We start from the raw sequence: 24,150 nt of genomic DNA, 5'->3' as shown, positions 1-24,150 counted from the left end.
CTGATTACAACTGGATATGATCCTGAAAGTGCAGACTAGCCAGATCACTCTGAGGTCTAAGTACAGCTTCCTCCAATTTATCCAAGAATTTAGATAAGACATTCAGTTATTCACTTGCTTTTAATGAGTATTGAATCTATTAAATTCATTAAGTCCCTACACGTTCGCCATGCTTCTCTGGAAATGGAAGGTCAGCCCATCGCCTGCTATTATTTTCAACTCATCCTTTGTCATCATTGCCAAAGGGCAGGTAACATGCTGTACTGTTCTATGTTCAATGTTCTATCACATCATGATGAGGGAATCCTACCACCATGCAAACCTCCCTGCCTACATACCTCTCTTCAGCTACATACAAATCTCCCTGCATTTACCCTACATAACTCCTTGCATCTATCTGCAAACTGCCCCATATTTACCTAAATACCTCCCCATAAGTACTTACATACCTTCAAAATGTACCTACAAATACCCTTGCATCTACCTTCAAACCCACCTGTATTTATTTGTTAAATACAAGTGACTATAAGTCATTTTATTTAATTCAAATCAACACAAACCTCCCTGCATCTAATTATAAACCTCCATGCATCTCTTTAAAACCTAAAAGTCTTATTGTGACATAGACTATGTTGAACAGAGTGGTAGAATTAGATGAGAAGTCTTGTGAGTCCTATCTCAACAGAGGCATTGCTCCATACTATTGAAAGGCATCAGGCTTATTTTCTTGTGAAGCAATAGTAAATTGTCAGTTAAAAGGATTATTGCTTCTTAATGGCCTTGTTAACAGCCCAACACCTCTCATTAATATTCAGCTTTGGATTTTACTGACCATACCAACCAAGTTAAATGTTGAGAAAAAGTGACAGGTACTGGGAGAATTCAATACTCCTTTTGAGCGAAAGGACCTCCATGTTAGACATCAAACACCAACATCTCAGGGTGCGCTTCTTGATCACCCAGTGACACACATCTCCACAGACATTGACATCTGATATACACCAGCCTCGAAGAACCTTCATGGTATATCTCCACTCTACTTACAAGGTTGACCGATAGCTGTATTTTTGGCTCAAAGGGCTGAACGGCCTCTTCCTGTACCTATGTTTCTAAGATTCTATCCCAGGCTACACTGGCAACTATCATTCTAATCCTGTAGCAAGGACACTGCTCACTCTTGGACATGCACCAAACTCTGGGACTGGACCCAACTACATCTCCAGGCTCTTTGCTCGCTGTTATAGGACTCACTCACTTTGACTCTGCCAGGGTACTCACAGTAACGCAGTCTTGCATTGCAATGCTTTGCCATATTGTGCTTTACCCTCTTGGCCAGAAACACTAGACTCATCTTACTTTTGTCTTGCTTTGCTGTCTAGCATAGACACAAGTGCAGGAAGCTCCCCTTGATTGTCTGCAGGCCTCAGTGAAGTCAAGGGAGATGGCAGGCGATCCCTGCACAGTAAGCCAAAGGCAGCCTCTGATACCTTTCTGGGGGCTTGGACACAGTCAGCCAGCCACTCGGAGTGGTCATGGTCAAGATGGTCCCCACATGAGGGGTGAGGAGTCAAATGTCAGGCAACCCACCATCCATCTTGAATTATTCAGCCGTGTCGTGAGCTCTTTTCTTCCTGGAATGAGAGAGAAAGAGAGAGAGAGACAAGAGTGGACAGTGCACAGAATATGCAGAGTTCAAGTTGTCAGGATGGGCAAGAGTGAGTGAGGGAAGATGTTGAAGGCAAAAGTGAGAGTGAAAGAGCATGCGCTTTGCTGGGAGTTAGGTACAGTACCAGAAAGAGAGTGAGTGTGAGGTATCAGAGAGAAGTTGGGACCCCTCTATTGGCAGAATGAAAAAATACTTCCTTCCTACAAATCTGGCATTCCTCCAGACAGCTGAGACTGCTTTAATCCAGGGAGCAACCTTGATCCAGCTTGACACAGCCTAGTCATAGAGATGTACAGCACAAAAGCAGACCCTTTGGTCCAATCCATCCATGCTGACCAGATATCCCAAACCAATCTAGTCCCACCTGCCAGCACCCAGCCCATATCCCTCCAACCCTTCCTATTCATTTACCCATCCAGATGCCTCTTAAATGTTGCAATTGAACGAGCCTCCACCACTTTCTCTGGTAAAGCGCAGCAGGTCAGGCAGCATCCAAGGAACAGGAGAATCGACGTTTCGGGCATAAGCCCTTCTTCGGGCTTATGCCCGAAACATCGATTCTCCTGTTCCTTGGATGCTGCCTGACCTGCTGCGCTTTTCCAGCAACACATTTTCAGCTCTGATCTCCAGCATCTGCAGTCCTCACTTTCTCCACTTTCTCTGGTAGCCCACTCCAAACACGTACCACCCTCTGTGTGAAAAAGTTGCCCCTTAGGTCTCTTTTATATCTTTCTCCTCTCACCCTAAACCTATGCCCTCTAGTTCTGGACTCCCCCACCCCAGGGAAAAGACCTTGTCTATTTACCCTATCCACACCCCTCATGATTTTATAAACATCTATGAAGTCACCCCTCAACCTCCGATGCTCCAGGGAAAACAGCCCCAGCCTGTTCAGCCTCTCCCTATAGCTCAAATCCTCCAACCCTGGCAACATCCTTGTAAAGCTTTCCTGAACCCTTTCAAGTTTCACAACATCAACAAGACCAGAATTGCACGCAATATTCCAAAAGTGGCCTAACCAATGTTCTGTACAGCTGCAACATGACCTCCCAAATCCTGTACTCATTACTCTGACCAATAAAGGAAAGCATACCAAACGCTTTCTTCACTATCCTATCTACCTGTGACTCCATTTTCAAGGAACTATGAACCTGCACTCCAAGGTCTCTTTGTTCAGCAACACTCCCTAGGACAGTACCATTAAGTGTATAAGTATTGCTAAGATTTGCTTTCCCAAAATGCAGCACCTCGCATTTATCTCAATTAAACTCTATTTGCCTCTCCTCAGCCCATTGGCTCATCTGATCAAGATCTGTTGTGTCCACTACACCTCCAACTTTGGTGTCATCTGCAAACTTACGATCTATACCTCTTAAACTCACATCCAAATCATTTATATAAATGACGAAAAGTAGTGCACCCAGCATCGATCCTTGTAGCATTCCACTGGACACAGGCCTCCAGTCTGAAAAACAACCCTCCACCATCACCCTCTGTCTTCTACTTTTGAGCCAGTTCTGTATCCAAATGGCTAGTTCTCCCTGTATTCCATGAGATCTAACTTGCTAACCAGTCTCCCATGGGGAACCTTGTCGAATGCCTTACTTAAATCTATATAGATCACCTCTACCACTCTGCCCTCATCAATCCTCTTTGTTACTTCTTCAAAAAAAAATCAAGTTTGTGAGACATGATTTCCCACACACAAAGCCATGTTGACTATCCCTAATCAGCCGTTGCCTTTCCAAATACATGTTGGATTCGCTCCAACAACTTGCCCACCACCGATGCCAGGCTCACTGGTCTATTGTTCCCTGGCTTGTCCTCATCACCCTTCTTAAACAGTGGAACCACATTAGCCAACCTCCAGTCTTCTGGCACCTCACCTGTGACTATCAATGATCAAAATATCTCAGCAAGAGGCCCACCAATCACTTCCCTGGCTTCCCACAGAGTTGTAGGGTACACCTGATCAGGTCCTGTGGGTTTATCTATTTTTAAGTGTTTCAAGACATCTAGCACTTCCCCCTCTGTAATATGGACAATTTTCAAGATGTCACCATCTATTTCCCTACAGTCTATATCTTCCATGTCCTTCTCCACAGTAAATACTGATGCAAAATACTTGTTTAGTATCTCCCCCATCTCCTAAACCTCCACACAAAGGCCACCTTGCTGATCTTTGAGCGGCCCTATTCTTTCCCTCGTTACTCTTTTGTCCTTAATGTATTTGTAAAAGCCCTTCGGATTCTCCTTAACTCTATTTGCCAATCTTGTGTCCGTTTTTTGCCCTCCTGATTTCCCTCTTAAGTATACTCCTACTGCCTTTATACTCTTCTAAGGATTCATTCGATCTATCCGGTCTATACCTGACATATGCTTCCTTCTTTTTCTTAACCAAACCCTCAATTTCTCTAGTCATCCATTATTCCCTATATCTACCAGCTTTTCCTTTCACCCTAATAGGAATATACTTTCTCTGGATTCTTGTTATCTCATTTCTGAAGGCCTCCCATTTTCCAGCCGTCCCTTTACCTGCAAACATCTGCCCCCAATCAGCTTTTGAAAGTTCTTGCCTAATACCGTCAAAATTGGCCTTTCTCCAATTTAGAACTTCAACTTTTAGATCTGGTCTAACCTTTTCCATCATTATTTTAAAACTAATAGAATTATGGTCACTGGCCCCAAAGTGCTCCCCCACTGACACCTCGGTCACCTGCCCTGCCTTATTTCCCAAGAGTCGGTCTAGTTTAGCACCTTCTCTAGTAGGTACATCCACATACTGAATCAGAAAATTTTCTTGTACACACTTTACAAATTCCTCTTCATCTAAGCCCTTAACACTATGGCAGTCCCAGTCTATCTTTGGAAAGTTAAAATCCCCTACCACAACCACCCAATTATTCTTACAGATAACTGAGATCTCCTCACAAATTTGTTTCTCAATTTCCCTCTGACTATTGGGGGGGTCTATAATAAAGTCCCAATAAGGTGATCATCCATTTCTTATTTCTCAGTTCCACCCAAATAACTTCCCTGGATGTATTTCCGGGAATATCCTCCCTCAGTACAGCCTAACGCTAACCCTTGTCAAAAATGCCACTCCCTCTCCCCTCTTGCTGCCCTTTCTGTCCTTCCTGTAGCATTTGAATCCTGGAACATTAAGCTGCCAGTCCTGTCCATCCCTGAGCCACGTTTCTGTAATTGCTATGATATTCCAGTCCCATGTTCCTCACCATGCTCTGAGTTCATCTGCCTTCCCTGTTAGGCCTTTTGCATTGAAATAAATGCAGTTTAATTTATCAGTCATACCTTGTTCTCTGTTTTGTCCCTGCCTGCCCTGACTGTTTGACTTGCTTCTGTTCTCAACTGTACCCATCTCAGATCGATCTCTTTCCTCACTATCTCCCTGGGTCCCACCCCCCCACCTTACCAGTTTAAATCCTCTCCAGCAGCTGCAGCAAATTTCCCTGTCAGTATATTAGTCCCCTTCCAATTTAGATGCAATGTATCCTTCTTGTCCAGGTCACTTCTAATCCAAAAGAAATTCCAATGATACAAAAATGTGAATCTTTCTCCCATAGATCAGCTCCTCAGCAATGCATTCATCTGCTCTATTCTCCTATTCCTAATCTCACTAGCTCATGGCACTGGGAGTAATCCAGACATTACTACTCTCGAGGACCTCTTTTTTAAATTCTTGCCTGACTCTGTGTAATCTCTCTTCTGAATCTCAACTTTTTCCCATCCTATGTCATTGGTTCCAGTGTGTACAATGACCTTCTGCTGGCCTCTCTCCCCCTTGAGAACATTCTACACCCTCTCTGAGACATCCTTGATCCTGGTGTATAAAGACTGTATCTTTATTTGGTTTTTCCATCTATCTTTGAGAGTTACAAAGGTTTATTGTTCCACCTTTTCCTTCAGGATGCCTTAATTATCGATAAGCCAACACCTGATGGAGAAGAACCCAGTGGTTTGATATTTTCTAATTATGCTCTTCAGTTTAGAGATGTTACTATAAATCTCTGGAGCAGGTGCAATCTGAACCCAGACCTCCTGGTTCAGAGGTAGGGACATTACCACTGCCTGAACCCTGTAGCCTTTTTTTTGTAAAACCACCGCCAAACATTTTATTGTTTTATATTTCTGACTGGGTGGTAGAATACCAAATGGTTTATTTGACAACCATAACTTGTGGAAGGAATTTGTAAAGTTACTTATGTTTTATTTTACTGAAACTTGTTTTAAGTCATGTTAGCGCAGCTAGTTTATCTAAATAATGGGGAAGGTTGTTTGTAGGTGGGCCGGCACTGGGCTGTTTGCACAAAGTGCGATTCGACTGGAAACAGGTTGCTGATTTGTTTGTGGAGTTGACAATAACTCTTTGATTGGCTGCTGCATAGCTGTACAGCTTGTGGGTGCACACAATATTGGCAGAAGCCTTCAGACTGCTGAAAAATGTAGATGTTGAGTCTTTCTCTGTTGTAAGCTACTTGAAGCTTTCAAATAAGCCAATTTATTTTTGCGCACTAGTTGCTGTGCACTGAAGCCCTTGTCCAGTAACTGAGATATCTTGTTGTTGATGTATCAACCATATGCTTTCTGCAAAGGTGTAAAAAGAACTTGTGGAAAGAAAATAATTGAAGAAAACAAAGTCCTGGCCTGGCAAGCAAAAACAAAAACTCAGTGAACCTTGAGGACTGGGGCCATTGAACTGCATCCCCAGTATACTTTTATCTCCAACCATAACAGCAATATTTTTCTGTCTGTGTTTATCTGTGTGAGACAGACTAAGGGGGGTGATGGATATGGTTTGGAAGGGTGTTGAGGTTTAACAAGTAGAGTTATATGTCAACAATTCATTGTATACTTTTGTTTAGAATCTTGTTTTTGTAATAAATAGCTCTTATGAAATACGGAAATCTGGTCTGTGTTTTCTGTTAACTTGGGTCTAACAGGCAGGTATTTTAGAGACCTTGTGTACTTTGCTAAAGTTTTTAAATTTTGTGATGACTGGGATTAGTGGAGCTTGATTTCCAGCATACTACCCACTCAGTTGTGACTTGTGTTGTAGCCTCCTCTATTGGTCATAGGGTTATACAGCACAGAAACAGACCCTTCGGTCCGACTCATCAATGCTGACCAGATAGCTTAAATTAACCTAGTCCCATATCCCTTTAAACCCGTCCAATTCATGTGCCCGTCCAGATGTCTTTTAAATGTTGTAATTATGCCAGCTTCTTAGCTTAAAAATGTGTTGCTGGAAAAGCGCAGCAGGTCAGGCAACATTTTTTATCTGGGGGGTGCAGTGAGAGAGGGACTTCCCTGCTGCGCTTTTCCAGCATGCTGCCTGACCTGCTGCGCTTTTCCAGCAACACATTTTTAAGCTCTGATCTCCAGCATCTGCAGTCCTCACTTTCTCCTAGTTGATTATGCCAGCTTCCACCACTTCCTCAGCCAGCTCATTCCATATACACTCACCTTCTGTGTGATAAGGTTTCTCCCTTGGGTCCCTTTTAAATCTGCCCCCTCTCACCCTAAACCTATGCCCTCCAGTTTTGGACTCCCCTACCCTGGGGAAAAGACCTTGACTATTTACCCTATCTATGCCCCTCATGATTTTATAAACTTGTCTTGTAGGATAAGGAAGTCCTGCGTCTGCGGTACCCCATCCAGCAGGAGCTTCAGATTCCTTCCTGTACAGTGGGGTACCAACTTTCCCCTGTCTCCCATGTCTAAGGCAAATGTCAGGACCTGTGCAGAGTAGCTCCGCACTGATGGTACTTATCTGGCTAAAGATGGTGTGGGTGCATAAGATATTGCTTAATTCTGGGATATCACGGCAGTTTCCAGGTTGTTCCAGGAAAGGCACATGATAAAATATGGCAGGAATTGGATGTGAAGGATGATATAGGGATGGGGTAGGTAGCCAATGAGGTGAGTTTGGTGAGATCGGGTGAGAAAAACTAATAGGTCTCATGGAGAACATCCCTCCAAAAACCGCAACACACTCACACTTAGCCAAAGAAAGCATCAGATTCAGCTACAAACCTTAGTGCTGCCTAATCATTTCCTCTGGTTTATATTTGGCACTTGTTTGATTATTCTCAGTCCTAGTGGTTTCTACTGGAAAGACCTGGGCCCTTTAGTTAGGCTGCATTGTTTAAAAAGAGGTGAATAATTTTTACATCCTCACCAAAGGCTAATCAGCAATACTGAGCCATGCAGATGGTATGGCTGTATAGAGCTAGGGCTTTGCAAAAGGCATCACTGATTCAGCAGTGACAATAAATTAGACATTGATATTGCATAGAAACTTAAAAGAGAAATTTGCATTTCCATAGCACCCTCTGTGATCTCAGAATATCCTGAAGCACTTTACAACCAATTTGAAGTGGTGTAATTCAGGAAATTCAGCAGCCAATTTGCACACAAGCTCCCACAAATAGCAATGTGACAATGGCAAGACAATTTGCTTTTGCGATCTTGAGTGAGTGATAAGTATTGATCAGAAATACTGACCTTACTCCAATCCACAATGGCACCATAGGAAGTTTTTCTACCTACAGAGATGATTGACAGAGCATTGGTTTAAATTCTCATCTTAATGACGGCACCTCTTACAGTGCAGCACTCCCTCAGTACTGCACTGAAATGTTACCTTTGATTTTTCTGTTCTCAAGTCATAGAATCGGACTTGAACTTGTAACTTTCTGTCACAGAGGTGTGATTGACAGCATTGGTATCACAGGGTGACTGTTGAGCCAATTCTTCCATAGAGCAGAGCTTTCTTTTTTAATCGTTGGCACAAGCATCTTCCTTTGTAACTGTCACTTTTTAATGTTTTGGTGACTGTTGAATCAAATCATTTCCTATTTTGCAGCACCACTTCCTCATTTGACTTCAGATGATGTCGATAAAGCCTTGCAAAACTCACCACGTCTGATGCACGCCAGAAACACAGGTAATATATTAAAGCTGAGCTGTCATGTTCAGATCTTTAGCCTGCCAGCTGTCAGCCCACCACCGTTTCCCTCACTCCCCCACACCATGGGGTTCACAGTAACTTAAAATAATAAAATATATTCATTGATAAAACAATAGTCAGCACTGCCCAAATGTAAGAGATACTAAAGGCATAACCAAATCCCTTCCAGTTCATTGCCACAAAAATGTTGCAACGATGCATGGGATGGTAGGACATGCATTTGACCTTGAAAATTCCCTGCAGTTCTCTAACTTTGAATTCTTACTGTGAAAGTCAAGGGAACAGAGTAGATAGGAGGAGGGGGTGTGTGGTACAGGGTTGTTGGTGGATGGTAAAGGTGGAGTGTGGTGCGGTGCTGCTGAGAGTAGAGGTGGTCAAGTTGCTTTTGTGCATCACCAATTAGCTGTTCACAAATAGACTTGGCAATGACTGTGGGATGGGGCTTTTGCAATTCCTTTTTCACGTGTGCCCACAGGAGGGATTTGGCAAAAGAGTTTGAGTGCATTTAAGTAATTGTGATTATGTGACATTTCTAGTATCAGTGCTGTGGATAAGATACACATTCCAGCATCTGCCATCTGCAAATTGTCCTCTCCATTTGTGTCACTCTGAAATTTGAATCTGGTGTGCAGAACGCTGCAATGAAATAATCCATTTGAAGATGTCTGCAGAATTTCACTGCTTCCAAGTGCCAACAGCGGTGGCCAAAATAGCTCCTTGTGACCTAATGAGTTTTTCGGGCAGCTCACAAAGACAGGTGACTGGTTCTGGACCTTCATTGAGATTCTTTCGTATATAATCTTGCTGATACTTTCATGGAAGTTAAGGATTGCCCCTCCACAAAATCCCACTCCTTTCACTCCTGACACCAGTGAAAAGGTAGATTTTCTACTAATCTTATGTTATAGTAGAAACTTAGCACCACTTTGTACAAATCCTGTGTGGTAATATTCAGAGCATCATTAACAAAACATAGAATTTGGGGAAAATTGAACACAAATAAATGTGTGGAATACTGATCACAGAAATGTCAACCACCAAAAGTAACAAGTCAAGGATGTTAATATAGCAACCAAAATATTAGGTTAAATTCGGTAATAATAGAATACAAAAGGTAGTATTACTTTTATAAAGAATCTTGGTCAAACTAAGTTTGGAGTACTGTATGTAGTTCTAGTCTCTATGCGCCACAAAAGGCAAAACATAAGTAGAATTGAGATGATATAATGATTAGGAAGGATTGAGCAGGTTACAGCTCTTTTGTACAAACAAGATTAAAAGAAACTCTTATAACAATCATTAAAGGATAAAGAACACCAGGGAAATAAAGGTGCTAAAGACCTATGACTAATCTATGATTGATTAGTTTAAGAGGAAGAATTTGCAGTCAAACGGAATGGCTGAACAGGTAAATATAAGGGGAGGTTTGATACACGCTTGAGGGAGAATGGAATGGGGTGTGAGGAGGTGGGAGGATGCAATTAGGAGAAGGTTTGTTTTGACACCAGCATGATCTGTTCATATGCTTTAGAATCAATGTAACCTGTTGAAAATTGTCTGCTATTCTGCTTTTAGATAATATGTTCACAATAGATCTTCACCTCTTTCTTTTGAACAAAATGATCAATTCCAGTTTAAGTTCCCTTTCTCAGTTTTTCCATCAGTCATCCCTATATACTGTATGCGCCTTGCTCTTTGATATTGTTTCTTTGGCAACGTTCAAGTTGCTAACAGCAAACTGCAGAAATTGCCCGTTGTGGCTTGTACGTTTATGTTGAATGGAAAAGACAACTTAAGTTGTACCAGAAACTGATCTGGACACCTTTAAAACTTCTTTTTTATTCTCTCCTCCACCCTGTCAAATATTACCTCCAGGTTTCTTCTGAATGCAATAATGCAGCCTCAGATCCCCTGCCCAATGACTATTCTTCAGGCATCAACATATCAAAGGAGCTCTGGGCTGTTTCTCAGAGAGAGTCATCTCCAACTGAACCTGGTCCTGTTCTCACTGCAGCCAAGAATTGCTTTGGTTGCTCCACTCAGTGACATGGTAGAGCGGTCAAGAAAATATCGACTGATTGGTATCTGTGTAGAAATCATAATCACATTCAAACTAATTCTTCAGTGCTGGACCACTATCCCTCCCAATGACCTTTCCAACTACTCCATTATAATGATTGCTAAATAGCAACCTGGAATCTTGCAAAGTCTTCCATTCCTTGAGGAATGCTCTAAAGCCAATCTTAGAGTGATTTCAGCAGTCACCTTCAATCAAGGATCAAACCTGAGGATGATTGATTTGAAGGAAGCTGGAGTATAAGGCATTTATATCCATTTGCTCTCTTTTGGAACTCAATTTCATGGCTGCTATTTCTTGTTTTTTTTTTGCAGGAGGTGCAACTTTCATCTTTCCAAATGCAACAGTTTATCCCGAACCATCTCAGAGACTCACAGTTAGACCAGGTAGGAACTTATATGTTAAACATAACTGACAACAGGCTACACACATGCTTTAGGTGAATTTGAATGGAAGATTCGATAACAGATGTTTGTTAGATGTTTTGCTTCCTTTACTTAACTTTTGGCAATCAAGCTTACCACTTTCTCATGTAATCTTCAGAGTATGTTTCCTAAATCTCCCTACCTCTCTACTATTCTTTCCTCCTTTAATGCTTTCATTAAAACGTGCCATTTAGATCAAGCTTTTTGTCAGGTAATCTAATAATTGTGTGGTTTTTGTTATCAATATTTGATATCGATCCTGTAAAACATTAAAGGTACAATATAAATGTAAGTTTTGTAGTTAAGTGAAAAAAAAATCATTTTTTTTTAGTTCTTGCTCTCCCCACAGTGCAGCAGCTGAATCTTCCTGAAGTGTGTGTCAGTTTGGGCCTGTCCAGTTACGAGGCAGTCACTACAGTATAATTTGGTTGAAGGAGCAATTGAAAGCATTTTTGAAAGAAAAAGGAATGAGGTTTCTTGTAGGCCGGGCTGATGTTTTTGAATTTCTGTAGTGGTTTGACTGTACTGACTTGCAAGGCCACTGCAGGAAGTGGTTAATAGATAACTATATTGCTGTGAGACTGGAGTCACTTGTAAGCCAGACTATGTAAGAATATAGATTCCCTTCCCTAAAGGGGATTGGTGAACAAGCAAGCCTTTCCTGACAATTCGTGTCATCACAAAGTCTGGCTTTGAATTTCAAATTTATTAATTTTAAGATTTCAAATCCTTTCAGCTGCTAAGATGGGATTTGAACCAATGCCCTCACACCATTAGCTTGGGCCTTTGGAATACTAGACCGGTAACATGACTAACACCCAACCATTTCCTCCTATCAGCTAAAAAGAACGAATGCTTTTAAAGACCAATGATCCGGTCCTGTAATTAAAATTTCACACGTTCTCAAAGACCTTCCCTTAGTTCTTCCTTTATAAAACACCTGTTTGCAGTAAAGTGAAACATCCTTTTATATTAGATGAACAGTTCCCCATTGAGTAAAGTTACATACTGTGATCAAGTACTGAGTCATTATAGATTAGAGGGTCTCTATTTGATCTTTGTCTATGTTAAGTTCTCTGATTTTAGTTAAGCAGTGGGTGAGGATCTTGTCATTGGCTTCAGCGATTCTAGATTCAACAGGGCAGTGGGCAAGAGGTGAACATTCTCCACTGACCCTTGAAGTTAAATAGACATGAAGTCGTTGACATGTAAAGCAATGTTGGACTTTGCTGAATAAGGTAATGATTCTGAAGATGATATGAAGCCAGTCATAGACTCCCTGCAGTGTGGAAGCAGGCCACTCAGCCCATCAAGTCTATACCAATCCTCTCAAGAACATCCCACCCAGATCCAACTCCATCCTTATAACCCTGCATTTCCCATGGCTAAAAGGTCTTGCCTGCACATCCTTGGGCACCATGGGAAATGTAGCATGGCCAATCCACCTAACCTGCACAACTTTGAAATGTGGGAGGAAACCAGAGCACCCAGAAGAAACTGACACAGACACAGGGAGAATGTGCAAACTCCACACAGACAGATGCCCGAGGGTGGAATCAAACCTGGGTCCCTGGCACTGTGAGGTGGTAGTGTGAACCACTGTGCCGCTCCTTTCTCTAAGTGGAGACATTAAATTCTGTTCAATCTTCCAAAAGGAACAGATATGTCAATACCAGCTCCTTAAAGTCCTGACGACTGACCAAATGTAGTTCTACTTACAATCATGCAATAAACCTTCTTGTTATCCAGGAACAGTGCCACTTCTATAAATACTCTGTGATGGTGTATCCTCTCCCGATTATCACTGGATAAGCTAAAATCAAAACGGAGACAAAGCAGGATCAGTGGCAACAAACTATCTAAAAAAAAACCCTTTCCAGCGCCACAAACTGGCAAAGATGGTAAATAACCACAAGGAATCAGAAGTAGTCATCTCAGAGAACGCCACATACTTGCTGGTCACTCTCTCTCTCTGGGTAGATAGTATACTCTTAATGCGAGAGGTGCATTTGTGGAATGGCCACTTGGGAGAAGGACTGTGAGAGGCCACAGTCTGGGGAAGGGGAGAAAACAGAAGAAGAAAAAAAAACTGAGTAAAAAGACTTCTAGGAATTTACTAAATGGGGTGGCATTGGGTTAAAAAAACAAATGTTACAACAAATTCCTTAGCTGGAAACAGTTAAAGTATAATAGTTTTTTTTCTCTCTCGGGTGGGATTGGAGTCTGATTGCAACACCAGCCGCCCACATTTTAATTCCATAAAAGAATAACCCAGATGTGTTTTCTTAATACCAGATGTCTCGGACTATCACCAAGCAGTACTCAGCAGTGGTCTGGTGGTCTGCAGGAGAGTCTGTCAGATTTCTCAGATTGATGAATATTTCATTTATTCTGCTTTCTATTTTTAGATTTGGCTTACGATGCAGCCAGACGGTCAGGGTGGGCAAGTCATGCTGGAGTTCCGCCAAAGGGTAACAAGTTTATGTTACTGTAAAGTTGATCAAAGGAGACCTTTGTTCTCGTAGAGATTGAATGGGGTTGTAGTGGGTCAAACATTTTGAAAAGTCTGCGCTCAGAAGATACCAAAGGCTAATGCTAGGGAAATGGAACTCTGTCCCATTGCCAGTGCATTTCAAATCAAGATATACACAGAGAATAAAATCTCCCTTATCAATGCACCTTAACCACAGAATGAGAAAAACACCACTCTTCCTGTACAAATGTGAATTTTATCCCTTCCTAGTAATTTACTTCCATTCCATACAACAAGTAATTTGCTTGTTGTATTCTTTAGACCCAGTTTTTTTTAAAATAAAAGTTAGCTTTAGAGGGATGGCAGTGAAGGCAGTGCAATGTTCCTCCTGCAACATGTATGAGGTGAGGGATGCCATCGACGTCCCTGCCGATTACACTTGCAGGAAGTGCACCCATCTCCAGCTCCTCCAAGACCGTGTTAGGGAACTGGAGCTGGAGTTGGATGAACTTCGGATCATTCGGGAGGCAGAGGGGGTCATAGATCAGAGTTATAGGGAAGTAGTAACTCCAAAGATGGCAGATAGATGGGTGACAGTGAGGGGGACTGGGAGGAAGCAGCCAGTGCAGGGACCCCCTGCGGCCATTCCCCTCAAGAACAAGTATACCGTTTTGGATACTTGTGGGGGGGATGACTTACCAGGGGTAAGTAACGGGGCTCAGGTCTCTGGCACCGAGCCTGTCCCCGTTACTCAGAAGGGAAGGGTGAAGAAGAGCAGAGCAGTAGTAATTGGGGACTCGATAGTTAGGGGCACAGATAGGCGGTTTTGTGGGAACGAGAGAGACTCACGATTGGTATGTTGCCTCCCAGGTGCAAGGGTACGTGATGTCTCTGATCGTGTTTTCCGGGTCCTGGAGGGGGAGGGGGAGCAGCCCGAAGTCGTGGTCCATATTGGCACCAACGACATAGGTAGGAGGAGTGCCGAGGATGTTAGACAGGCTTTCAGGGAGCTAGGTTGGAAGCTCAGAGTTAGAACGAACAGAGTTGTTGTCTCTGGTTTGTTACCCGTGCCACGTGATAGAGATTCGAGGAATAGGGAAAGAGAACACTTAAATGCGTGGCTACAGGGATGGTGCAGGAGGGAGGGATTCTGGTTTTTGGATAACTGGGGTTCTTTCTGGGGACGGTGGGACCTCTATAAACAGGATGGTCTACACCTGAACCTGAGGGGCACCAGTATCCTTGGGGGGAGGTTTGCTAGTGCTCTTGGGGGGGGGGGGGGGGGGGGTTTAAACTAACTCTGCAGGGGCATGGGAACCCAGATTGTAGCTTCAGGGTGCAGGGCCTGGAGTGTAGGGAGGTTAGGAACATGGCATCAATTTCCAAGGAGGGTGTCTGTAAACAGGAAAGTGGCTTGAAGTGTGTATACTTCAATGCAAGAAGTATACGAAATAAGGTAGGTGAACTTGCAGCGTGGGTTGGTACCTGGGACTTCGATGTTGTGGCTATTACGGAGACATGGCTAGAACAGGGACAGGATTGGCTGTTGCAGGTTCCAGGATTTAAATGTTTTAGTAGGGTCAGAGGTGGGGGTAAAAGAGGGGGAGGTGTGGCATTGCTTGTCAAAGATAGTATTACAGTGGTGGAAAGGACGATGGATGAGGACTTGCCATCTGAGGTAGTTTGGGCTGAGGTTCGGAATAGGAAAGGTGAGGTCACCCTGTTAGGAGTCTTTTACAGGCCTCCCAATAGTCCTAGAAACGTAGAAGAAAGGATAGGGAAGGTGATTCAGGAGATGAGTGACAGTAATAGGGTGGTGGTTATGGGGGACTTTAACTTTCCTGATATTGATTGGGAAAGCTATAGCTCAAGTTCGTTAGATGGGTCAGTGTTTGTTCAATGTGTGCAGGAGAGTTTCCTGACACAATATGTAGACAGGCCAACAAGAGGTGAGGCCATACTGGATTTGGTTCTGGGTAACGAACCAGGCCAGGTGTTAGAATTAGAGGTAGGTGAGCACTTTGGGGATAGTGACCATAATTCGGTGATTTTTACTCTCGTGATGGAGAGGGATAAGTGTGTACTACAAGGCAAGAGTTATAGCTGGGGTCAGGGAAATTATGATGCGGTGAGGCATGACTTAGGATGTGTGGCTTGGAAAAGTAGACTCCAAGGCAAGAGTGTAAATGATATGTGGAGCTTGTTCAAGGAGCAACTATTGAGTGTCCTTGATAATTATGTACCTGTCAGGCAGGGAGGAAAGGGTCGTGCGAGGGAGCCGTGGTTTAATAAGGAATTGGAATCCCTTGTAAAATGGAAGAGGGCGGCCTATCTCAAGATGAGACGTGAAGGTTCAATTGGGGCGATTGAGAGTTATAGGGTAGCCAGGAAGGACCTGAAGAGAGAGCTAAGAGCAGCAAGGAGGGGACATGAAAGGTCCTTAGTCGGTAAGATTAGGGAAAACCCTAAGGCTTTCTATAGGTATGTTAGGAATAAAAGAATGACTAGGGTAGGAATAGGTCCAGTCAAGGATAGTAGTGGGAAGTTGCGTGTGGAGGCGGAAGAGATTGGGGAGACACTGAATGAATACTTTTCTTCAGTATTTACTCAAGAACAGGGCATTGTCGTCGATGTGAATACTGAATCACAAATAAGTAGAATGGATGGCTTTGAGGTATGTAGAGAAGAGGTGTTGGAAATCCTGGAAAAGGTGAAAATAGATAAGTCCCCTGGGCCTGATGGCATTTATCCTAGGATTCTCTGGGAAGCAAGGGAGGAGATTGCAGAGCCATTGGCCTTGATTTTTATGTCCTCTTTGTCTACAGGAGTAGTGCCAGAAGACTGGAGGATAGCAAATGTGGTTCCCTTGTTCAAAAAGGGGAGTAGGGATAACCCTAGTAACTATAGGCCGGTGAGTCTCACTTCTGTTGTGGGCAAAGTCTTAGAGAGAATTGTAAGGGATAGGATTTATGCACATCTGGATAGGAATAATGTGATCAAGGATAGTCAGCATGGTTTTGTGAAGGGCAGGTCGTGCCTCACAAACCTTATTGAATTCTTTGAAAAGGTGACAAAGGAGGTTGATGAGGGGAAAGCGGTAGATGTGGTATATATGGATTTTAGTAAGGCGTTTGATAAGGTTCCCCATGGTAGGCTACTGCAGAAAATACGGAGATATGGCATTGAGGGTGAGTTGGAGGTTTGGATTAGGAATTGGCTGGATGGAAGAAGACAGAGGGTAGTAGTTGATGGCAAAGTTTCTTCATGGAGTGCCGTCACTAGCGGTGTTCCGCAAGGATCTGTTTTGGGACCATTGCTGTTTGTCATTTTTATAAATGACCTGGAAGAGGGGTTAGAAGGTTGGGTGAGCAAGTTTGCGGATGATACGAAAGTCGGAGGAGTTGTTGACAGTGAGGAAGGATGTGGCAGGTTACAGCAGGATATAGAGAAGCTGCAGAGCTGGGCAGAAAGGTGGCAAATGGAATTCAATGTAGCTAAGTGTGAGGTGATTCACTTTGGGAAGAATAACAAAAAGATGGGGTACTGGGCTAATGGTCGGATACTTGGTAGTGTGGATGAGCAGAGGGATCTTGGTGTCCATGTACACAGATCTCTGAAAGTTGCCACCCAGGTAAATAGTGCGGTGAGGAAGGCATATGGCGTACTGGCTTTTATTGGTAGAGGAATTGAGTTCCGGAGTCCTGAGGTCATGATGCAGTTGTATAAAACTCTGGTGCGGCCGCATCTGGAATATTGTGTGCAGTTTTGGTCGCCATACTATAGGAAGGATGTGGAGGCACTGGAACGGGTGCAGAGGAGGTTTACCAGGATGTTGCCTGGTATGGAAGGAAGATCGTATGAGGATAGACTGAGACACTTGGGGCTGTTTTCATTAGAGAAAAGAAGGTTTAGGGGTGACTTGATTGAGGTGTACAAGATGATTAGGGGGTTAGATAGGGTTGACAGTGTGAACCTTTTCCCGCGTATGGAGTCGGGTATTACAAGGGGGCATAGCTTTAAATTAAGGGGGGGTAGATATAGGACTGAAGTTAGGGGTAGGTTCTTCACTCAGCGAGTCGTAAGTTCATGGAATGCCCTGCCAGCAGCAGTGGTGGACTCTCCCTCTTTATGGGCATTTAAGCGGGCATTGGATAGGTATATGGAGGATAGTGGGTTAGTATAGGTTAGGTGGGCTTGGATCGGCGCAACATCGAGGGCCAAAGGGCCTGTACTGTGCTGTATTCTTCTATGTTCTATGTTCTATGTTCACTGATTCACTGAGAGGTCCAGCATATATCAGTCATGACTAATTGCCCTTGAGAAGGTGGTGGTAAATTGCCTTCTCAACATGTTGCAGTTCTCGTTGTGGAAGTTACTCCCACACTGCTGTTAGGAACACATGAATACAGAAGCAGGAGCTAGCCACTTCATCTCTTGAGAATGCTCTACCATTCAATGAAATCTATGTCCTAGCTCCATATACTGATGTTTGCCCCGTATTCTTTAATGCATTTGGCTCAGAAAAATATACTAATCTCAGTTGTAACATTCACATCAATTACTGCTTGTAAAGAGACAGAAACATTTATCACCCTTTGGTTGAGGATATGTTTCCTAATTTCACTTGTGACAGATTTTACCACTTTTTTTTGCCTTTGTTTTTCAGTTGGGTCGATTGTTCCAGGATTTTAACCCAGCAGGTTATTTCCAGTACTCCTCTGGATACTTACCCTCCACAGCTTCCCAGCTCATAGACCCCTACCATGCACAGTCTGCTTCTCCCTTCTTCCCAAAATTCACAAACAGCACAGTCCTGGCGGACAAATCATTTCATAGTAATTTCATAGTAATAGAAGCAGGAGTAGGCCATTTGGCCTGTTGAGCTCAATCTGCAATTTGAGAGGGAGAGGGTACAATCAGAAGTGACAATATTTCTGTTGAATAAAGGGAACTATGGAGCTATGAGGGAGGAGCTGGCCGAAGTTCAATGGTGCAATATCTTAGCAGGGATGACAGTGGAGGAACAATGGCGGATATTTCTGTGTATAATGCAGAAGATGCAGAATCAGTTCATTCCAAAAAGGAAGAAAGATCCTAGGAGGAGGCATGGGATGCCATGGCTGATGAGGGAAGTTAAGAAAAATAGAAAGTTAAAAAAGAAAAAGTATAACATAGCAAAGATAAGTGGGGAAACAGAGGACTGGGAAGCTTTTAAAGAACAACAGAGGATTACTAAGAAGGAAATACCCAGAGAAAAAATGAGATACGAAGGTAAACTGGCCAAAAATATAAAGGAGGATAGTAAAAGCTTTTTTAGGTATGTGAAAGGCAAAAAAATGGTTAAGATTAAAATTGGGCCCTTGAAGGCAGAAACATGGGAATATATTACGGGGAACAAAGAAACGGCAGAAGAATTGAATTGTTACTTCAGATCTGTGTTCACTGGGGAAGTCACAAGCAATCTCCCTGAGGTAACAGTGGCTGAAGGACCTACACTTAAGGGAATTTATATTTGCCAGGAATTGGTGTTGGAGAGACTGTTAGGTTTGAAGGTTGATAAGTCCCCGGAGCCTGATGGTCTACATCCCAGAGTATTGAAGGAGGTGGCTCGGGAAATCGTGGAAGCGTTGGTGATTATTTTCCAGAGTTCGATAGATTCGGGATCAGTTCCTGTGGATTGGAGGGTGGCTAATGTTGTACCACTTTTTAAGAAATGTGGGAGAGAGAAAGCAGGAAATTATAGACCAGTTAGTCTGACCTCAGTGGTGGGAAAGATGCTGGAGTCTATTATAAAGGATGAAATTATGACACATCTGGATAGTAGTAACAGGACAGGTCAGAGTCAGCATGGATTTTTGAAGGGGAAATCATGCTTGACTAATCTTCTGGAATTTTTTGAGGATATAACTCTGAAGATGGACGAGGCAGATCCAGTATATGTAGCGTACCTGGACTTTCAGAAAGCTTTTGACAAAGTCCCACATAGGAGGTTAGTGAGCACATGGTATTGGGGGCAAAGTACTAACTTGGATTGAAAGTTGATTGCCTGATAGGAAACAAAGAGTAGTGATAAACGGCTCAATTTCGGAATGGTAGGCAGTGACCAGTGGGGTACCGCAGGGATCAGTGCTGGGACCGCAGCTTTTTACAATATATGTTAATGATATAGAAGATGGTATTAACAATAACATTAGCAAATTTGCTGATGATACTAAGCTGGGTGGCAGGGTGAAATGTGAGGAGGATATTAGGAGATTACAGGGTGACCTGGACAGGTTAGGTGTGTGGTCAGATGCATGGCAGATGCAGTTTAATGTGGATAAATGTATGGTTATCCACTTTGGTGGCAAGAACAGGAAGGCAGATTACTACCTAAATGGAATCAATTTAGGTAAAGGGGCAGTACAAAGAGATCTGGGTGTTCTTGTGCACCAGTCAATGAAGGTAAGCATGCAGGTACAGCAGGCAGTGAAGAACATTAATAGCATGCTGGCCTTCATAACAAGAGGGATTGAGTATAGAAGCGAAGAGGTTCTTCTGCAGCTGTACAGGGCCCTGGTGAGACCACACCTGGAGTACTGTGTGCAGTTCTGGTCTCTAAATTTGAGGAAAGACATTCTGGCTATTGAGGGAGTGCAGCGTAGGTTCATGAGGTCAATTCCTGGAATGGCGGGACTACCTTATGCTGAAAGACTGGAGCGATTGGGCTTGTATACCCTTGAGTTTCGAAGACTGAGAGGGGATCTGATTGAGACATATAAGATTATTATTGGATTGGACACTCTGGATGCAGGAAACATGTTTCCACTGATGGGTGAGTGCCGAACCAGAGGACATGGCTTAAATATATGGGGTAGACCATTTAGGACAGAGATGAGGAGAAACTTCTTCACCCAGAGAATGGTGGCTGTGTGGAATGCTCTGCCCCAGAGAGCAGTGGAGGCCCAGTCTCTGGGTTCATTTAAGAAAGAGTTGGATAGAGCTCTCAAGGATTGTGGAATCAAGGGTTATGAAGATAAGGCAGGAACAGGATACTGATTAAGGATGATCAGCCATGATCATATTGAATGGTGGTGCAGGCTGGAAGGGCAGAATGGCCTACTCCTGCACCTATTGTCTATTGAGCCATTTCAGCTTATCCCTGTCCCATTGAACTTATTTCTTCCTATCTGAGTTCTATTTATTCCCCCCTTTTTCAGTATCTTCCTGCTTACATTTGTGATTCCTCTGACACTTTGAATCAGTTCCAGAATTTCCAGTTTTCTAGTTCTAGCTGTCTCCTCTTCACTATGGATGTGCAATCGCTCTACACATCCAAACCCCATCAAGATGGTGTGAAGGCTCTCCAATTCTTCCTGAAAAGAGGCCTGAATAGTTCCCATCCACAACCTCCCTGCTTCACTTAGCTGAGCTTGTTCTCACTTTAAACAAATTTTCATTTAACTCGTCTCACATTCTCCAAGTCAAAGGTGTTGCTTTGAGCAGCTGTAAGGGTCCTAGTTATGCCTGCCTCTTTGTGGAAAATTCTTGTTTCAGTCCTAGGGCACCCACTCACAGCTCTTTCTCCATCATTGGTGTTACTTTCTGGAATTGGGAAAATCCATCAGTTTTACTTCCAATTTCCATTCTTCTCTCACCTTCACCTGGTTCATCTCTGACTCTTCCTGACCCTTCTTTGACTTCACTGTTTCCATTGTTAGGAATAGGCTGTTCAACGATTGTCACTATAAACAAACCAACTCTCACAATTAACTAAAAGGGTTCTGGGTAATCCAAGATGGAGGATGGGAAAAACTTGTGGAAATAAAAGCTGCTCCATTTTTGAGGTATTTTCAGTGTTGGAGCTGATTTCCTTGAATTCTACGAGCAGTAGTTACTGTTTTATAAGCTGTTGCATTGTTTTCGAACTTTGGAAAAAAGACATCAAAACAACTTTAAAGAGGAAGAGAAACAAAGCAGGAACAATGAGGAAGGTGAAACAAATGGAGCAGTAAACATGCACAGCTGTCTGACCAGGCAGTAAACCTTCATTGCTGACTGCTTCTATTGTTTAGTTTCGAGTATATGGAATGAACCGCCAGAGGAAGTGGTAGAGGCTGGTACAATTGCAACATTTAAAAGATATCTGGATGAGTATATGAATTGGAAGGGTTTAGAGGGATATGGGCCAAATGTAGCAAAGGGACTAGATTAATTTAGGGTATCTGGTTGGCATAGACAAGTTAGATCGAAGGGTTTGTTTCCATGTTCTACATCTCTATGACTCTATGACTGTATGATTACACTATCTCACATCATGTTTCTTGCAAGATTCCATTCCATTTCCAGTTTCTCCATCTTTGTCACGTTTATTCATATGATGCCACCTTCCACAGGGCTGTCTCTGTCATGCCTTCATTTTTCCTCAACCATGGATCCTTCCCCACTCTGTGATTGACATGTCCTTCAGCCATGTTTGACTATTGCCTGCATGCCTGTCCTCACCTTTCCCCCCCTCGCTCCCAGAACAATGATAAGATTCCAGCCTACTGGTATTCATATTCAAAGGACGCATGAAAAATGTTGATTTTGTGTTTGACTTGTAGTTGTCCTATGTACTGAGATGCAGTGATATATATCTTTACCTCTTCTCAATTGTCAATGTTCCACAGGACTGTACCTTCCACTCCGGTCCATTGCTCCATCACTCCTAATACTTCCTCATGTTCTATGGTACCTGTCTGTTCAAGTGGTACCTGTCTGTACATTCACCTCCTCCTTCCTCAACATCTAAGCCCCAAACACATCTTCCAAGTCAAGAAGCATTTTATTTGTAGTTCTCTTAATATAGTCTACTGTATTTGCTGCTCACAATGCAGTCTCCTTTATGTTGGTGAGACCAGTTGCTTGCCGTTTCAATAAACCCCTATTCTCTGGTGCTACCTTTTCTGTCCTTGGCCTGCTGTAGTGTTCCAATGAAGCTCATGGCAAGATGGAAGAACAGCACCAAGTTTTCCACTTAAGCACTTTGCGGCTTTTAGGACGCAATAATGAGCTCCACAGCTCCTGACCTCTGTATGACCTCTATACTCCATTCTTCTTATGTTCCCCCACCTTTTCCTGGCCATATTTTGTTTGTACATAAACACAATAAGCTGAGTGGGTCTGACAGCATCAGTGGAGAGAAATCAGAGTTAACGTTTCGGGTTGAGTGACCCTTCCGCAGAACCTGTTCAGAATGAGTTCTGAGGGAGAGTCACTTAACCCAAAACGTTAACTCTGATTTCACTCCACTGATGCTGCCACACCTGCGTTTTGAGCAATTTCTGTTTTAATTTCTGATTTACAGTATCTACAGTTTTTTTGGTTTTTATTCATATACTTGTTTGCTATGAGTAGAATGGACAAATTTATTTTTTACACCTAACATTCACACATCTATTTTGTATGTCCACCACTCCTTTACCATAATGATCATTGCCTTTGTCTTTTGGTCTGGGCACACTCTGTTCCACTTGCTCCTCCTCCCCCTAGCATAACAACTATAATTTCCTGCTTCTTCCCGTTTCAAAGAAAAATCACCCTGGACTCGAAACATTAACTCTGTGTCTCTCTCTACAGATGCTGTTAGACCTGCTGAGTTTCTCCAGCACTTCTTGTTGTAATGAAAATGACAATTTTCCCAAGCTGACTGCTACTCAGGCAAAAACAATTCACACCAGATTGTATCAATAACAGAAAATAACTGTGTTTATTGTAAAGCTTTGACAAAAGCAGTTAAAAGTTACAGTTTCTAATTTGTGCAACTTAAACTGTACCCCTTTAAAACCCAAATGCACACACACATACACTCAATCACAATTAAGACACAAAAGACAAACAGTGTTATACATATACTCTGGGTAGGGAAGAACATGTACAGATTAAGCAAAATTCTGAAGATGAAAATCCCAGACCACAAGGTGGCAAGTTATTTTCTTCTCAGTCTTTTTGATTTTTGCAACGGTGAGATGCTGTTGCCTATAGAGTGACAAAAGGGACCCAAGGGGCAATTTTTTCACACAGAGAGTGGTGCACGTATGGAATGCACTGCCAGAGGAAGTGGTGGAGGCTGGTATAATTACAACATTTAAAAAGTATCTGGATGGGTATATGATTAGGAAGAGTTTAGAGGCATATGGGCCAAATGTTGGCAAATGGACAAGAATAACTTAGGATCTCTGATTGACATGGGCGAATTGAACCAAAGAGTCTGTTTCTATGTTACACATTTCTGTGACTCTATGACTTGAAGTGCTGACAGCTTGAGTGCCAAGGCAGCCTCAGCTCTCACAAAAATGCTTAAGAGGGGGATTTGGAGGATGTCATGGTTGGCGATTGAGGAAAGGGAAGCCAGGGGTAAGAGATACTCGAAATTTCATCCATTTCAAGGAAAATTTTGAAATAAAATCAAAAAGGATAACTTTGCCCAAGTTGATTGAGAATTGTCTCACTGTCAGGTTTTACCTAGTAGGTCTCATAGAATCCCTACAGTTTGGA

The 24,150-nt window shown here is 42.8% G+C and overlaps 1 protein-coding gene across 6 annotated transcripts in view; it reads left to right on the top strand.

Annotated features, from left to right (window-relative positions):
* Window positions 1-24,150, top strand: part of erg (ETS transcription factor ERG) — a 269,795-nt gene that overhangs the window by 239,142 nt on the left and 6,503 nt on the right. For 5 of the 6 annotated variants that reach the window (XM_087992514.1, XM_043701331.2, XM_043701335.2 and 2 more), the window contains 3 exons: window positions 8,553-8,633; window positions 11,049-11,120; window positions 13,568-13,630. In XM_087992514.1, coding sequence (XP_087848640.1) covers window positions 8,553-8,633; window positions 11,049-11,120; window positions 13,568-13,630 — 216 coding nt within the window. The remainder of the gene's footprint in view (window positions 1-8,552; window positions 8,634-11,048; window positions 11,121-13,567; window positions 13,631-24,150) is intronic. The other variant, XM_043701336.2, reaches the window with a different exon arrangement.

The sequence above is a fragment of the Chiloscyllium plagiosum genome, unplaced genomic scaffold (assembly GCF_037043375.1).
Source record: "Chiloscyllium plagiosum isolate Xiang-an unplaced genomic scaffold, Cpla_swu_hap1 HiC_scaffold_12, whole genome shotgun sequence".
NCBI lineage: Eukaryota > Metazoa > Chordata > Chondrichthyes > Orectolobiformes > Hemiscylliidae > Chiloscyllium > Chiloscyllium plagiosum.
The sequence above is the reverse complement of the archived record's forward strand: the minus strand, read 5'-3'. Positions and strand labels throughout refer to the sequence as shown.